The sequence below is a fragment of the Thalassophryne amazonica genome, chromosome 13 (genome assembly GCF_902500255.1).
Source record: "Thalassophryne amazonica chromosome 13, fThaAma1.1, whole genome shotgun sequence".
NCBI classification, from domain to species: domain Eukaryota; kingdom Metazoa; phylum Chordata; class Actinopteri; order Batrachoidiformes; family Batrachoididae; genus Thalassophryne; species Thalassophryne amazonica.
Genome location: NC_047115.1, coordinates 55,959,396 through 55,977,488, shown reverse-complemented (window position 1 = coordinate 55,977,488; position 18,093 = coordinate 55,959,396). Strand labels below are relative to the sequence as shown.

The 18,093-nt window shown below is 42.4% G+C and overlaps 1 protein-coding gene across 1 annotated transcript in view; it reads left to right on the top strand.

Annotated features, from left to right (window-relative positions):
• Positions 1-15,971, top strand: part of LOC117522959 (protein eyes shut homolog) — a 33,697-nt gene extending 17,726 nt beyond the window's left edge. The window contains exon 4 of the mRNA XM_034184379.1: positions 15,838-15,971. Within this exon, the coding sequence (XP_034040270.1) occupies positions 15,838-15,971 (134 nt within the window). The remainder of the gene's footprint in view (positions 1-15,837) is intronic.
• Positions 15,972-18,093: the final 2,122 nt, after the last annotated feature.

Genomic DNA, 18,093 nt, shown 5'->3' with positions numbered 1-18,093 from the left:
GCAGCTAGCCAGTGGTGGGCACCAAAAAATTAACTTCGATAACAGATAATCAGATAACTGAAAAGTTATTTTTGATAAAGATAAAACAATAAACCACCCAAAAATATATCGGAGTTACAGATCACCAATAACCGATAAATTCCAGTATTGTCTCTGGTACATTTGCAACTACTAACAAGCTGAATTTGAGTTTTAATACCACAATCGCTTCTGGTAGCATCAAAAGCGACAACCAACCCAAACAATTAGCCAGCACTTCTGTCTTTGAACATCTTGCCCCCTGCTGGAAGCTCCTGTTTACTACATGGCTTCCAGCACAGAAGCAAGCTGGGAGGAGCCACAAAGCAAAACTCTCTCACAGCTCAATCACAATGCTGCCATCAGGGCGAGGTCTTGGAAAATAAAGCAATGCTGAGTTATGGTTTGGTGTATAAATAAAATGAATACTGATAGAATAACTCCATTAATGTCAATTCTGTCATTTGTACAAAGTTAAATTATAACATATATCTTTTAATGTTGAATATAGCACTAATTCTGAAGTTTTGTAACAAACACAGACAGATTGCAAAGGATTCTGGGTAAAATGTGCCTCCGCTAAACACTGATTGGTGGAGTCATTCATTTTGTAAACCAACACGTTAATGTGACATGTGTCGTGTGTTGGTGTTTACAGATAAATGTGCTTTTGTAAAATATTCCATTTTTTATTTGTAAAAACAGGCATTTTCAAAAAAAAGTTGTAATTAGATAACCGTCTGATATAACCGGTGTCAAAAATAAATAGAACACTGCCATGATCTACTGTGCCAGACCTTCAGTACTTAAGCTGGATTTACACTGAGTGAGTTTTTGGCCCTTTTTCAGCTGATTTTTCATTTGTGCGAGAATTTTTTGGATCGCACAGAGTTTCAGGTTAATTGCGCGTGTTGTGAAAGTGTAGTGACACGGACCCACAACAGGGGGCGCAAATGAATGGTCAATAGATGAGCCAAAAATTAACAATTTAATGTTGTGAAGGAGCACAACGAACATACAGACAATCTCAGAATAAGATTTCAGTCAATCCACAAAGGTGACGTGTGGGCAGGCTCGAGGATAGAAGACGTCTGTCCTGAGAAGAGCCGGAACCACACGATTTCCGCCGCCACCGAACCTGGTGAATACTGGAGCCGCCAAGTCCCGAATTCCCAGGTGATCACCGTCCCCGACTGTCGGATCTGGTACTGCTGGCGAGAACAAAGACAGTCAAGTGTAGGTGTGTGCACACCGAGTAACAACAACGGTGCAGCAGTTGAGAGTACTTATCACAGAATAGCGTGGGGAGCGAAGACGTCAGCTCTCCACGTCTCTCACACTCAGCCTCCGGCTGCAAGCACTCACAGAACTGACTGCAAACACTGTGTAACAAACACTTGTCAGAAAAGACAAAAGCAACGGCTGAGAGTTTTACCTCCAATGAAGTACGATATCTCGGCGATGAGGTGGAGATGACGTCTGGGTTTTATGGAGTGCGATGATGAAGAATGAGTGACAGCTGTCAGGAATTAATGAGTGACAGCTGTCACTCCCGGCTGTGTCCGTGGCGGCAGCGCCCTCTCGTGCCTGAAGCCCGCACTTCAGGCAGGGCACCCTTTGGTGGTGGGCCAGCAGTACCTCCTCTTCTGGCGGCCCACACAACAGGACCCCCCCCTCAACGGGCGCCTCCTGGCGCCCGACCAGGCTTGTCCGGGTGTCGACGGTAGAAATCGGCCAGGAGGGCCGGATCCAGGATGAAGCTCCTCTTCACCCAGGAGCGTTCTTCGGGTCCATACCCCTCCCAGTCCACCAAATACTGGAACCCCCGGCCCATCCGACGGACGTCCAGGAGCCGGCGCACTGTCCAAGCCGGCTCCCCGTCAATGATCCGGGCAGGAGGCGGCGCCGGACCGGGAGCACAGAGGGGTGAGGTGTGGTGAGGCTTGATTCTGGACACATGAAAAACTGGGAGGATCCGCAGTGAAGCTGGGAGTCGGAGCTTCACTGCGGCAGGACTGAGGATTTTGAGGATCTTGAATGGTCCAATGTAATGGTCCTTCAACTTAGGGGAGTCCACTTGGAGGGGGATGTCCTTCGTGGACAGCCACACCTCCTGCCCGGGCTGGTAAGCAGGGGCCGGGGATCGCCGGCGGTCCGCATGGGTCTTCGCCCTTGTCCGGGCCTTCAACAAGGCAGAACGGGCAGAGCGCCACACCCGACGGCACTTCCGCAGGTGGGCCTGGACTGAGGGCACACCGACCTCTCCCTCCACCACGGGAAACAATGGGGGCTGATACCCCAAACACACCTCAAATGGGGAGAGGCCAGTGGCAGAGGACACCTGGCTGTTATGTGCATACTCGATCCAGGCCAGATGTTCACTCCAGGCCGTCGGGTGTGCGGACGTTACGCAGCGCAGGGCTTGCTCCAATTCCTGATTGGCCCGTTCTGCCTGTCCATTGGTCTGCGGGTGATACCCGGACGAGAGGCTCACAGTGGCCCCCAGTTCCCGGCAGAAGCTCCTCCAGACGTGTGAGGAGAACTGGGGACCACGATCAGAGACGATGTTGGTGGGTATCCCATGCAGACGGACGACGTGGTGGACCAGGAGGTCTGCTGTCTCCTGGGCTGTTGGGAGCTTCAGGAGGGCCACGAAGTGGGCCACCTTGGAGAATCGGTCCACTATCGTGAAGATGGTGGTGTTGCCCTGGGACGGCGGGAGGCCTGTGACGAAATCCAGGCCGATATGGGACCAGGGGCGATGAGGCACAGGAAGTGGCTGGAGAAGCCCTTGGGACCTCTTGTGGTCTGCCTTGCCCCTGGCACAGGTGGTGCAGGCCTGGATGTACTCCCGGACGTCGGCCTCCATAGACGCCCACCAGAAGCGCTGCCGGACAACTGCCACGGTCCTTCACATCCCTGGATGACAGGAGAGCTTGGAACCGTGACAGAAGTCCAAGACTGCAGCTCTGGCCTCTGGTGGGACGTATAGACGATTCTTCGGACCGGTTCCGGGGTCCAGGCTCCGTGCCAGGGCCTCCCGGACGGTCTTCTCCACGTCCCAGGTGAGGGTGGCCACGATAGTGGACTCCGGAATGATGGGCACCGGTGGATCCGACAGCACCGTTTTGACTTTGTCTTCGTGTACCCGGGACAAGGCATCCGATCTCTGGTTCTTGGTCCCGGGGCGATAGGTGATCCGGAAGTCAAAACGTCCGAAGAACAGTGACCAGCAGGCTTGCCTGGGGTTCAGCCGCTTGGCGGTCCTGATATACTCCAGGTTCTGATGGTCAGTGAAAACTGTGAACGGCACAGACGCTCCCTCCAACAGGTGTCTCCACTCCTCAAGAGCCTCTTTCACCGCAAGGAGTTCTCGATTGCCGACGTCATAGTTCCGTTCAGCTGGGGTCAACCTGCGAGAAAAGTAGGCACACGGGTGAAGAACCTTATCGGTCTCTCTGCTCTGGGATAGCACAGCTCCTATCCCTGAGTCAGAGGCGTCCACTTCAACCACGAACTGGCGGCTAGGGTCGGGCTGCACCAAAACTGGCGCAGTAGAGAACCGTCGTTTCAACTCCTTGAACGCGGCTTCGCACCGATCCGACCAGGTGAAGGGGACTTTTGGAGAGGTCAGGGCTGTCAGGGGGCTAACTACCTGACTGTAGCCCTTAATGAACCTCCTATAGAAATTAGCGAAGCCGAGGAACTGTTGCAGCTTCCTACGGCTTGTTGGTTGGGGCCAATCTCTCACCGCCGCAACCTTGGCCGGATCAGGGGCGACGGCGTTAGAGGAGATGATAAACCCCAGGAAGGACAAAGACGTGCGGTGAAACTCGCACTTCTCGCCCTTCACAAACAGTCAGTTCTCTAATAACCGCTGCAGGACCTGATGTACATGCTGGACATGGGTCTCAGGATCCGGAGAAAAGATGAGAATATCGTCCAGATATACGAAGACGAATCGGTGCAGGAAGTCCCGCAAGACGTCGTTAACCAAGGCTTGGAACGTCGCGGGGGCGTTGGTGAGGCCGAACGGCATGACCAGGTACTCAAAGTGACCTAACGGGTGTTAAATGCCGTCTTCCATTCGTCTCCCTTCCGGATCCGAACCAGGTGATACGCATTTCTAAGATCCAGCTTAGTAAAGATTTTGGCTCCATGCAGGGGGGTGAACACGGAATCCAACAATGGCAACGGGTATCGGTTGCGAACCGTAATCTCATTCAGCCCCCTGTAATCAATGCATGGACGGAGTCCGCCATCTTTCTTGCCCACAAAAAAGAAACCTGCCCCCATTGGGGAGGTGGAGTTCCGGATCAGCCCGGCAGCTAATGAGTCCCGGATGTAGGTCTCCATTGATTCGCGCTCAGGTCGTGAGAGGTTGTACAGCCTGCTGGACGGGAACTCAGCGCCTGGAACCAAATCAATGGCACAATCGTACGGATGGTGCGGGGGAAGGGTGAGTGCCAGATCCTTGCTGAAGACGTCAGCAAGATCGTGGTACTCAACCGGCACTGCCGTCAGATTGGGAGGGACGATTGGGATGCGTCCTGCATCGTTTAGTATACATGAACAAGCTGCATTTAATATCTCACGACCATCTCCTGATCGTATAGTCAGATGAAAATCAAACCTGTTTGATATTCTGGTCGGCCGTCGTGAGGGTATCCTGCTGCTGAAGAGCTACAAGCGTCCAACCTCTCGCACCACAGACCTGTCTTGTAATTTTTTTTTTTTTTTTACTTTGATGTCTCCCATCGAGAGTTTTTGTAAAGAATAAGAAATGTAAATTAAATTTGAAAAAAGCTTCTGTTTACATTTTGCTTCTGGAAACACGACTCCGACGTGTGGTTTTTGAACGTACAATGTATGTGAGAACATAAATCGTGCGCTCTGAACTTTTACACCGTGCGGTTCTGTTGTACAGTTTGAGCTGGAACTGAGTACAGTGATTGAAAATATCAGCCCAGCTTCAGTTTGAATACTGCCATGAACACTACTGGCCACTAGATGGCAGTAGAGACCGTAAAAACTTGCCAAAACAAAATTCCAGATAATCCGTGTCTGCTACATTTAAGATGCATGGAATTTAATAAATGCAAACACAATAACAACGTCTATAAACCCAGAGAATATATTCACGAGAGTTTTAGGCACTAGAATATAATGCTATTATCCGTGGAGCCAGATCAGAGTGTCTGAAATGCATTTCTCATGTCGTGAACGTACTATTACCCTATCATACCCATAATCAATCAATCAATCAATCAATTTTTTTTTATATAGCGCCAAATCACAACAAACAGTTGCCCCAAGGCACTTTATATTGTAAGGCAAGGCCATACAATAATTATGTAAAACCCCAACGGTCAAAACGACCCCCTGTGAGCAAGCACTTGGCTACAGTGGGAAGGAAAAACTCCCTTTTAACAGGAAGAAACCTCCAGCAGAACCAGGCTCAGGGAGGGGCAGTCTTCTGCTGGGACTGGTTGGGGCTGAGGGAGAGAACCAGGAAAAAGACATGCTGTGGAGGGGAGCAGAGATCGATCACTAATGATTAAATGCAGAGTGGTGCATACAGAGCAAAAAGAGAAAGAAACAGTGCATCATGGGAACCCCCCAGCAGTCTACGTCTATAGCAGCATAACTAAGGGATGGTTCAGGGTCACCTGATCCAGCCCTAACTATAAGCTTTAACAAAAAGGAAAGTTTTAAGCCTAATCTTAAAAGTAGAGAGGGTGTCTGTCTCCCTGATCTGAATTGGGAGCTGGTTCCACAGGAGAGGAGCCTGAAAGCTGAAGGCTCTGCCTCCCATTCTACTCTTACAAACCCTAGGAACTACAAGTAAGCCTGCAGTCTGAGAGCGAAGCGCTCTATTGGGGTGATATGGTACTACGAGGTCCCTAAGATAAGATGGGACCTGATTATTCAAAACCTTATAAGTAAGAAGAAGAATTTTAAATTCTATTCTAGAATTAACAGGAAGCCAATGAAGAGAGGCCAATATGGGTGAGATATGCTCTCTCCTTCTAGTCCCCGTCAGTACTCTAGCTGCAGCATTTTGAATTAACTGAAGGCTTTTTAGGGAACTTTTAGGACAACCTGATAATAATGAATTACAATAGTCCAGCCTAGAGGAAATAAATGCATGAATTAGTTTTTCAGCATCACTCTGAGACAAGACCTTTCTGATTTTAGAGATATTGCGTAAATGCAAAAAAGCAGTCCTACATATTTGTTTAATATGCGCTTGAATGACATATCCTGATCAAAAATGACTCCAAGATTTCTCACAGTATTACTAGAGGTCAGGGTAATGCCATCCAGAGTAAGGATCTGGTTAGACACCATGTTTCTAAGATTTGTGGGGCCAAGTACAATAACTTCAGTAATAATGTAATTATTGTAACTAAAGTAATAATGCACTGGGCACAGCATTTCCACAGTAAAACCTTAAAAATTAGCGCATTACTTTAAAACTAAAACATATATCTGATATTTTCACTTTATAAAACTTCAGATGTGACGTTAATTTACATAACTTGTCTGAAATTAGTTTGGTTAAAATTTGAACCATAAGTTAAATATGTATGCCTCTGGATGACTTGGGTGATATTGCTTGCATATCAGTATGGGGTTAAAAGAAATTAGGTTTTTGTTTGTTTGTTTATTTTTTTGTGACCAGTTCTCCTTTGACTGCAGAGGATAGAGCGGTTTCTTCTAGAAGCAGCTCTTCTCTGTTTGCAGAGGGTAGAACTACACATCTACTACAAAACATTTAACAGGTTGGTGCTCACCTGATTTTACATTTTATGTTTGTAGCTGTTCAGCTTTGTTTACCATGTTATCGGTCTAAAAATTATCAGACAAAAATTTATCGCAAGATAACTAGTCCGATAAAGGTTTTTTAAAGTTATCTAAAAAGATAATCCGATTATGAAAACATTATCTTCGATAATTAGCGGTTATCGGATTATCGGAAGTGTGCCCACCACTGCAGCTAGCTACCAGCCTGTGACGTCACCGTGCTAATGTCCGCGAAATAATAAGTTCAGGGGGATTATTAGGTTCCAGAAACAACATTTTCAGTTTTAGAAGTGTTTATTTCTCACTAGCTTTTACATAATATATGACAAACATGCACAACCCCATTTCCAATGAAGTTGGGATGTTGTGTAAAATGTAAATAAAAACACAATACAATGATTTGCAAATCCTTTTCGACCTATATTCAATTGAATACACCACAAAGACAAGATATTTAATGTTCAAACTGATAAACTTTATTGTTTTTGTGCAAATATTTGCTCATTTTGAAATGGACGCCTGCAGAGCGTTTCAAAAAAGCTGGGACAGCGGTATGTTTACCACTGTGTTACATCACCTTTCCTTCTAACAACATCCAGAAAGCATTTGGGAACTGAGGACACTAATTGTGAGTGTCATGATTTGGTATAAAAGGAGCATCCCCAAAAGACTCAGCTGTTCACAAGCAAAGGTGGGGCGAGAATCACCACTTTGTGAACAACTGCATGAACAAATAGTCCAACAGTTTCTCAGCATTCAGTTGCAAGGAATTTAGGGACTCCATCATCTAGTTGATAATATAATCAGAAGATTCAGAGAATCTGGAGAACTTTTTACACGTAAGCGGCAAGGCCAAAGACCAACATTGAATGCCCGTGATCTTTAATCCCTCAGGCGGCACTGCATTAAAGACCGACAACATTGTGCAAAGGATCTTACTGCGTGGGGTCAGGAACACTTCAGAAAACCATTGTCAGTTAACACAGTTCGACGCTACATCAACAAGTGCAAGTTAACCCTCTCAAGGCAGGCGCTGCAGATTTGCAACAGCTAAATATCTGATTGTTCCTGTTACTAAAAATTAAATTGAGCCTGAGAGTGTTAAAACTCTACCATGCAAAGGGAAAGCCATACATCAACATCCAGAAATGCCGCTGCCTTCTCTGGGCCCAACCTCATTTGAAATGGACAGACACAAAGTGGAAAAATGTGCTGTGGTCTGATGAGTCCACATTTCAAATCATGGACGTCATGTCCTCTGGACAAAAGAGGCAAAAGACCATCCAGATTGTTACCAGCGCAAAGTTCAAAAGCCAGCTAAAGTACCAAATAATTTAAGTGATGGTATGGGGGTGTGTTAGTGGCCATGGCATGGGCAACTTACACATCTGTGATGGCACCATCAATGCTGAAAGGTACATCCAGGCTCTGGAGCAACACATGTTGCCATCCAAGCAGTGTCTTTTTCAGGGACGTCCCTGCTTATTTCAGCAAGACAATGCCAAGCCACATTCTGCATGTGTTACAACAGCGTGGCTTCATAGTAAAAGAGTGCAGGTACTAGACTGACCTGCCTGCAGTCCAGACCTGTCATCTATTGAAAATGTGTGGCGCATTATGAAGTGCAAAATATGACAACGGAGACCCCGGACTGTTGAACAACTGAAGTCGTACATCAAGCAAAGCTTCAACAATTAGTGTCAATTTCAATTTCAATTTTCAGTTTATTTTCATTTATTTAGCGCCAAATCACAACAGAGTTGCCTCAAGGCGCTTGACACAATGTCCTCAGTTCCCAAACGCTTACTGAGTGTTGTTAGAAGGAAAGGTGATGTAACACAGTGGTAAACATACCACTGTCCCAGCTTTTCTGAAATGTGTTGCAGGCATCCATTTCAAAATGAGCAAATATTTGCACAAAAACAATAAAGTTTATCAGTTTGAACATTAAATATCTTGTCTTTGTGGTGTATTCAATTAAATTTAGTTTGAAGAGGATTTGCAAATCATTTTATTCTGTTTTTATTTACATTTTACACAACGTCCCAACTTCATTGGAATTGGGGTTGTAACATCAAGCTGATCATGACCAGCACCTCTTTGTGATAGTCCTTAATGTTCATAACTCCCCTGCGTTTAACGTTTTCTTGTGCTTAGTTCTCTTATGTTTAATTCCTGTAGTCTTTATTATTTCTGGTTATTCCCTGTTGTAATCAATCAGTGTTCCTTTCAAGTCTTAATAGTTCCCAGTGTTTACAGTTCCTCTTCTGTTTACATTCTGTTTGTATTCACCCGTGTTATTAGCTCTTGTTTGTTCCACTCAGTGTTAATAGGTGTTGTTTCCTTTTGTGTTAATAGTTCTTCTTTGTTTCCCTCAGCTTCAATATTTTTTATTTTGACTTCCCTTTCCCTTGTCTTTTCCATTTGCTTTACTTCCTGTTTAGAGCACACCTGTTGGTTCCTGCAGTGATTGTTCCCCTCATGTATTTAAACCCTTCTCTTGTGTTTGCTCCAGTAAATCTGAAGTTTTACTGTGGGTACCAATGTTATTATTAATATCCTTGTGAGTTCCTCGTGATTCCTTGTTTGCCTTTGTTATTCCAGTTTTTGACTTCTCTCTTGAACCTGTAATGTTTGGATTTTGCTCTGCTTGATTTGTTTGCATCAACCATGAGTTAACTCATGAGTATTTTTCTAGAATATGTTTCCGCTGAGTCCCTTGAGTACTGTTGCTATGCTGACTAATCTCCTGATCTTTGACCTCATTGTTGTGTGGGCCGCCAGAAGAGGAGGTACGGCTGGCCCACCACCAGAGGGCGCCCTGCCTGAAGTGCGGGCTTCAGGCATGAGAGGGCGCAGTCGCCTCACAGGAGCAGCCAGGGTGACAGCTGTCACGCATCACCTGCAACAGCTGTTACCCATCATCTGATCAGCAGGGGAATATCAGCAGGACGACGCCTCCACCTCTTTGCCGAGATATCGTTCTACCTGGAAGGTAACGTGCTCAGCTGACTGGTTAACAGTGATCTTTTGTGACTTTTGTGAGTTGTTTAGCTGACTCCTTTTCCAACGAGTGGTGGAGGTAGTTTTCCTGCCGTGCGGATTCCTGGGTGCAGACGCACCCACATTTAATTGTTCTTTTGTTCCTCGCCAGCAGTACCAGGTCCGACACGCGAAGGCAGTGGCCACCTGGGAGTTCGGGACTTGGCGGCTCCAGTATTCCCGGGGTCTGGTGGCGGAGGAAATCGTGTGGTTCCGGTTCTGCTTTGGACAGACGTCTCCTATCTTCGAGCCTGCCCACACGACACCTTTTGTGATTTGGCTTTTGTCTATTGTTGTAATCTGATTGTATTTGTTGTGCCCATTCACAACAGTAAAGTGTTGTTATTTGACCTCATCCATTGTCCGTTCATTTGCGCCCCGTTGTGGGTCCGTGTACCTACACTTTCCCAACACTCATGTCTGCTTCATGGAACTGCCTTTGCCTGAACGCTCATGTTCACTTGTGATATATTGTTTGGCACCTTTATGTGGCCTTGGACTGTCCCTGGTTTTTGATTAAAACAACTTTTTTTTTCCCTGCAGCATTGTGCCTGTTCTCTGCGAAGGGGTCATGACAGTACAGTACACAGCAATGACATTACCATGTCATGTGAGAGCAAAATTAAAATACACTTGCACTTAGCTCATACCTTAATGACTGGATCAGCTCACAAAATATAATTGTAAATATCCATCTACTTTTTATCCATGCCACTGGACAGAGAGAAGAGCCCTGCCTGAGGATGTCAGGTTGTTCGTTCTGTGAGCTCTATGGTTCGCAGAGAAGTAAGAGGTCTGAAATACTGCCAGAAGCCAGACCTAGCGGTGCTTTAAATTTGTCAGTAAAGCCCTAAATCAATTCCATATCTAAGTCATGCCTGCAGGAAAGATATTACAGCAGAGGTTATACCATTTAAACAGTGAACATGCAAGCTGCAGCGTGGTGAAAGCATAATCATCCATGCAGAACCAAATTCAGGGAATGACACAGGTATTTTGATATGGAGTCAATAAAATCGGTGGTGCCCTTCTGCCTGAGAAAATATAAGGCAGTGTTCAGCATGCCAGGTGCCCTGTAATGATGAGGTAATAACAGACAATGTTTTTTGTTCATCTTCGTATACAGTATGCTGCCAAACTACAGGCACAAATGTAAATAATGAAAACAGTAGGCTAGTATGTATAAACAGAAATAAGTAAAATGTGCTTCTTTTGCATTCTTTTTCAGCATCTTCATGCATTTTTATAATTTGACTGGACTTTAATTTAGTTTATATTGTTACTTTTAATATTCCCTGATAATCTATAACTGTCTTTCAGTTGTCTTGGTGAACCTACAAAGAAGAAATAATTTTATTTTATATAAATGCAATTATTTTATAAATGATCCTACAACTTGAGCAATGTTTGTTCATCTGTTTATTCCTGTACTCCCCCCCCCCCATATCTTTTGCTTGATTTCCACCAAGCGTAAACTGTAGATCACAGTCAACACCAAAGATCAACTGTGGAGACATCATTCAAGTTTCTTTTCCAGTTATATGTACACAATACCCTTGTGTATTTTATTTTATTAAATGGTTTAGTAGTCTTTACATAATAAACGTGTATATGACACCTTGCTCAGTATTTACACTTGTGCATGTGGAAATGAGTGTATAGGGCATCGTGCAATACAACCTAGTACTGTAATGTGCTATTACAACCAGGCACTGAAGCACTTTTGCACTTAGCACTTGTCACTTTAATACAGTACTTTTGCACCTCACCCATCATGAAACTCTTTATATATATATATATATATATATATATATATATATATATATATATATATATATATATATATATGTGATTTGTTTTGGCAAAAAGTCGGTGTCATTGGAGTCAAAGATAAAATTTTTATGATCCTGCCAATCTCCACCGTACTTGGCACACACATGTAGCTGACTTCCAGAATTACCCAGTAAGGTTAGGTTTGCCAAAGGTCAACCACTGGAGTCAAGGTCTTTGGATTCAAAGGTCAAAATTTTACTTTTTCATTACAATTTGCACCAAGCTTGACACATATATAGTACATAAGTAAAGTTTATTTTTATAGCAACTTTCAAGACAAAATCACAAAGTGCTTTACAGAAATTTAAGAAACACAGAAATAAAAATGCAGAATCCAAAAGCAGCAGTAACATAAAGCATGTCTGTACAAATAGGTGTTGAGCTTAGAACAGAGTTCACGGAACATAGGTGTAGTGGCAGTGAATTCCACAGTTTGGGTGCCACAACCTCAAATGCACAGTCTCCTTTGGTCTTCAGCCTTGACCTTGATACAACCAATGGGTTCTGGTCCAGGGACCTCAGAGATCTGCTTGTCACAGATCAACAGTTCAGTGCAACAGTGCTAGAGTCCACTGATGTAAAGTGGCATTTGACTGTGCAGAGCTCTAAGAGTCATCACTAATATTTTAAATGCAGTCTGAACCGAATTGGGAGCCAATGCCAAAGGATCAGAATGGGTGTTACCTGAGACCACTTAGATGACCTTGTAAGGAGCCCTGTAGCCGTTTTCTGGACCATTTGTAGGCAGTCCAGCGAAGACTTACTGATGCTAGAGCAGTGATTTTCAACTTTTTTTGAGCCGCAGCACCCTTTTTATATTTACAAAATCCTGCGGCACACCACCAACCAAAATAATAATATAAGTCTATTACCTCTGGTTTTGTGCAAAACCCAATTATCGCAATAGAAAATCGATACAGAAAACACAGCATTTCGAAAATCCTCAAGCATTTTGCGCTCTGATCTCAAGTAGGGCTGTCACAATTACAAATTTCTGGAGACGATTAATTGTCAGACAAATAATTGCGATTGATGAATATATTGTCTATTTTTTTTCCCCTTCTTTATATTCTACTATTGTAGTATAATTACACAACTCTGGAAGAACGTTTGGCTTCTGTGAGTGGAGAAACTGGGAAAGGTGCAACATTTTTATTTTTATCTTCATTTTACATACAGTCCCAACTTTTTCTGAATTGTGGTTGTTTCTGTTGCATTTCTGAAATTGTTTCTCCTCATCAGTCACGTTTTGTGCTTAAACACTGCATTAAGCCCATACTGAACAAATAAATACCTTTGGAAAGTAACAGCTGTTAAAGTTCAGAGTTCTCACCTGCTTTTTGTGATCTGTGCATCTGAACATCACCACAGCTTCTCCATGTCAGGGTTTTTTTTTTTGTGGCTCAGTTCATTCATATATTCTCATTTTTTAAACGGTAACAGCAGAATCACACCTTTAGAGAAAGTTCAGAGAGAAGTAAAAGCAGTTCAGAGAGAAGTAAAAGCAGCCCCATGCAGTCTGCAGCCTGTCGCACACACACACACACACACACCGACAGCTCCGCATTTTAGACGGCTTTTGAAGAAGACGGCCACTGTTTTAATCGGCCGTCTTATCCAAACGGAGGCTGCAGCACAATGACGTCAGATTCTGAGTTGTTTTATGCTTTGTGGATAAATAATTCACGGTAATCGCGAATATGAAAAATAATCGCGATTGACTAATATTGTAATAATTGTGACAGCCCTAATCTCAAGTGTTTTTTTAGACGTGTCGACACTTTTATTCACAATAATCTGCCACTCTAATGTTCACGGAGCACAGAGGCTACCTTCAGCGAACCCAGTTGTGAGCGAGAAGGCCCAAGTCTGACCACGGTGACATCAACGGAGGTCAGGCCGCCTTCCCGGCACACCTCCACAGCCAACGCGGTTTCTCCTTCCCAAGAGGAGCCATGCTCCGTGAGTAGCTGAGATTCACGCTGTAGTCAGCAACCCGTAACCATGGAGACGCACAACACTTTGTGCGCAAGTATGTCTATTATACTGTAGTACAGCGCTTTGCTGCCATCTACTGGAATAAAAGAGCATTACATCATCTGCCACACTATTACAGCACATACACCCGATAATGGTGATATTTGATAATTGCCCACGGCACCCCTGATGATCGATCACGGCACCCTAGGGTGCCGCGGCACCCCGGATGAGAATCACTGTGCTAGAGAACCGCAAATGACAGTAATCAAGATGTGAAGAAATAAAGGTAAGAATGATCTGTTCCAGCTCAGCTTGAACAGAATGTTTCTAAGGTGGACAATGTTCTGTAAATGAAAGAAGCATGACTGCACTTGACTGGTAACGTGTGCATCAAATTAGAAAGCCTGGTCAAATATAATACCCAAATTTCTGACTGCTGAGTGAACAAAAGATGACAGAGAACCAAGGTTCTTAATCACTGAGGGAACAAAGTCCTCAGATGCACAAAAAAGGACTTCAGTTTTTGCAGTACTAAATGACAGTTAGCAGCCATCCAGTTTTTCTCACATTAATACAGTTTTGAAGAAGAGATACCCTAGAAACATTTGTGGAGAAAAGAAGATGTAAAGCTGTATGTCATCTGCATAACAATATGAGACATCATTAAAAGAACTCAAAATATTTCCATGTGGGAGCAAGTACAATGCAAATAGAATAGGTCCCAGAACGGAACCTTTGGACACACCACAGGAGAGAATGACAGAAGAGAATGCATATTTAGCTGAAGCAACTGAGAAACTCCTGTTAGAGAGATAGGATAAAACCAAACTAGGGCTGACCCAGAAATGCCTACCCATGCCCTTAAACTCTCAATTAAAACACCATGATCAACAGTGTCAAAAGCTGCAGACAGATCCAAAAGTACAAGTAAACATAGGCAAGTAGATTCCAGAATTACCCAGCAAGGTCAAATTTCCCAAAGGTCAATCAAGGTGGTAAATGTCATGTTCATTTGTTGTCTTACTAATACCAAATCTTTTTGCTTATTTCTGCCAAACTTGACATGTATGTCAGTGAAGGTTGGCCATAAAACTTCCCTTAAAGGAATTCCATTTTGGCAAAGGTCAAGGAATTTGATTGTTCAAGGTTATTTGGATCAAATGCGGTGCTCACATGTAGACTGCAGCATTGCCTTGTGGATTGCAGCATTGCCTTGGCAAGGTGAGCCAGAGGTCGGTCAAGGTCATGATAGTCCTTACTGTCTTCATGCCGGAGGGTACCATTACTTATTTTTAATGATGAAGCTTTAAATCGTTTAAGGGGTGGTAGAAATCCCCCCCAAAAAACATTTGTCTAATATTCTGGAGTAGCTAAGTTTTTTTTTCCTCTGTGTGTGAGCTTTAAAAAAATTCTCCTGATGTAGTTTGAAGTTCTGCATCAAAAGACAGCATAAATTAAGTAAGGTTTGATGTGTTTTTCTTTTAATTATTAAATTATTTAATAATTATTTAATTATTAATTATTAAAAATATATTGTTTCTGTGGACAGGCAGATTCATCTGTGTTTACCTGTCATGTTCTGATACTTATTTCTAATTAAACAGTAATTGATTTTATTATTACATTTTTTTAGGAGTGTCAAAATTAACTGTGTTGCAGTAAATCATGGGTATTATAAAGATTTTATGATGCATCTAATAATTGCTGGAGTAATCAACGTTGAACCAAATTACCTTTGGATGGCATCATTTCACCGGTAATGACAGTGTTTATTTGCAACATTTGGTGTAGCATGAAACTATCATCTCTGTTTGTGTTGATGTTGAATGAATAAATTTATTTATTTATTCGGCACACAGATCAACAGTAGGGCAATTCTACGGTAACGGAATTACAACCTGAGCTAATCTGTCATGGTTAGATGTCATATGTCCAGATTTTGCTGCTGTTGTAATTCCGTTACCATACTGTTGCCCAGTAACAAAAAGTCATAAAAAGGACAACTTAACAGTGTACCTGTGTGACTGAAAGGGTGCAGGCAGAAGCAAAACTTATAAACACCCATGCCTTACACTTTAAAAAAATTATATATATATATATATATAATATCAACAATGTTCGCCCTTACATGTCTTTGTTTCCCTGTTTGCCCTGCAGGGAGGACCTGCTCTGAGAATGTAGATGACTGCTGGTCTGTGCCTTGTCTGAATGGAGGCTCATGTATAGATCTGATAAATGACTACATTTGTCATTGTCCTCTGGGTAAGGACCATCTACTGCTGTATTATTGAGCATGTTTACAAAAATATCATGCCATTAATTTTCTGCACACCCTTGGGAATATGTGTAAAGTTTGTGTCTTCTGCATACATTTTTCACTTTTTAAACTGTGTTCACAAAGGTAGGGATTTTCTCCTACTCTCTCTTGAATCACTGTCGAAAGACCTTTGTGAAAACAGAACAGTTTCCTCAAAGGTGGCGGAAAGAACTGTAGCTTTGTTTTGGTGCCTGAGCAAACCTGCTATGCAATTTTAGGTGGCAAAAAAAAAAAAAAACATGAAAATGAGACTGGAGTTTGCTAACATTTTGTTCAACCTAATCATGCGTAAGAAACTTGATTTCACCAATTACTTGGGCTGAATTATGATTTTTTTTACATTGCCCACTAAACAGTTTCTGTCAAGTTGCATCCTGTCAAATTTACACGTTATTTATTATGCAGCACATTCACTTAGAAATAATCCAAAATCAGTAAATAATCGATGTGGCCACTGATTTTGCCTTGCGTGCTGGCAATAAAATGCATAATTACTACTTAATTACATAAATCAGAATACTACAGATATTGTTATTGTTAATTCCTGCAAATTGCAGAATCTGAATCTAAATTCAAATTAATGGTTGAAGTGGCCTGAATCTTTTGTTGTTGTTATGTTTTGTTTATTTGTTTGTTTGTTTTGAGGAGTGGTGGGGTGTGAGATCTAAGATTACTATTTGCACAATGTACTATGTACATGATTGTAAGTGATGTGAAAATCATGTGGCTGTTCAACCACACAACAGTCCCTTTTGCTGTGTTCACATTAATGGCTGTAGTGATCCAAAACCAATTATTTAGCATAAATGCACTACAGACATGATTTTTCATCTATTGTGAACACCATGAGACTGATTATTTCATATCACATTACATAAATGGGTGAAGCATGACTGCACTCATGCCACTCTACATCAGTGAACTCTTGCACCCTTATGTGACAAACAGATCCTTGAGGTCCTTAGACCAGAACCTGTTGGTTGTACCAAGGTCAAGGTCATTTTTAATCTCATCTCTGGCAATTCGACCACTGAGACTATAGTTGGAACAACCAGCTTTCAGCACTGTGAACATGCAATAGCATTATTTGTACAGCTTACTTCCATTTATGGCCCTGTATGTGATTTGCTGTAAGTCTGACTGTTGTGTGAATGGTCAGATCACATACACATCAGTGAAAAACATGAATGAACAATACAGATTAATTAAATAAATGAATAAAATCAGATGTGGCACAAATAAACAAAGTCAGATTTAAGCCACTTCTGCCTGTATTGTGAGCAACATGAAACAGTCTTCAGAAATTAAAAAAAAACATGATATATTAAAGAAGAAATGTACAGCTCCATGTAAAAATCATCAGTTTAACAAATAAGTAAATAAATAAAATTGATGAAATGAAATATGCTGCAAAACTAGTGTGTATCTAAATGTATCATCAATATATACTAAATATCAAATAATTCAATAGAGATTTTACGTTTGGGATCCCATATTATTGACCGCCTTTATAGTAAAGGTGGGGGGAAACTATGTACCTTGTGTGAGTACCCTTTACCTTTAACAATGAATTATTTTTGGTGAATTTTCCCATTAGGTTTTTTGTTTGTTTGTTTACAAGTAAATCATGTTAATGTTCAGTAACTATTATTACCTTCTCCCAATCTTTGTAGAATGTACACTGGACTGTCAGTCTACAATGCCACCAGATTTATTTTAATCAGAAAAAGTTATTTGCCTCCTTTGACATGTTGTTATTTAAAAAAAATAGAAGAATAGGTGGTTTATATTTACAAAGCACCAGGCAATAGGACAGTAATGGTGCACAATATTAATGTAATTATATAGCGTATTCCATAAAGGCATCTGAACTTCATGGGTTATGCTAGATTAGGTCTTTTTTAACCTTTCAAGGTCAGCAAAAGAAAATGAGTGATGCATAAGCAAATAACAATTTCATCTATTCAAAAATAGCAATTTTCCAGCTCATGAATTCCATTTAAATCACATCTCTTTCTTGCATGACTGTTGAAATGGCTTCTGATCAAACACATGGTTTAGAAATTGAAGATGTACCACCTGCAATAATTAATTTT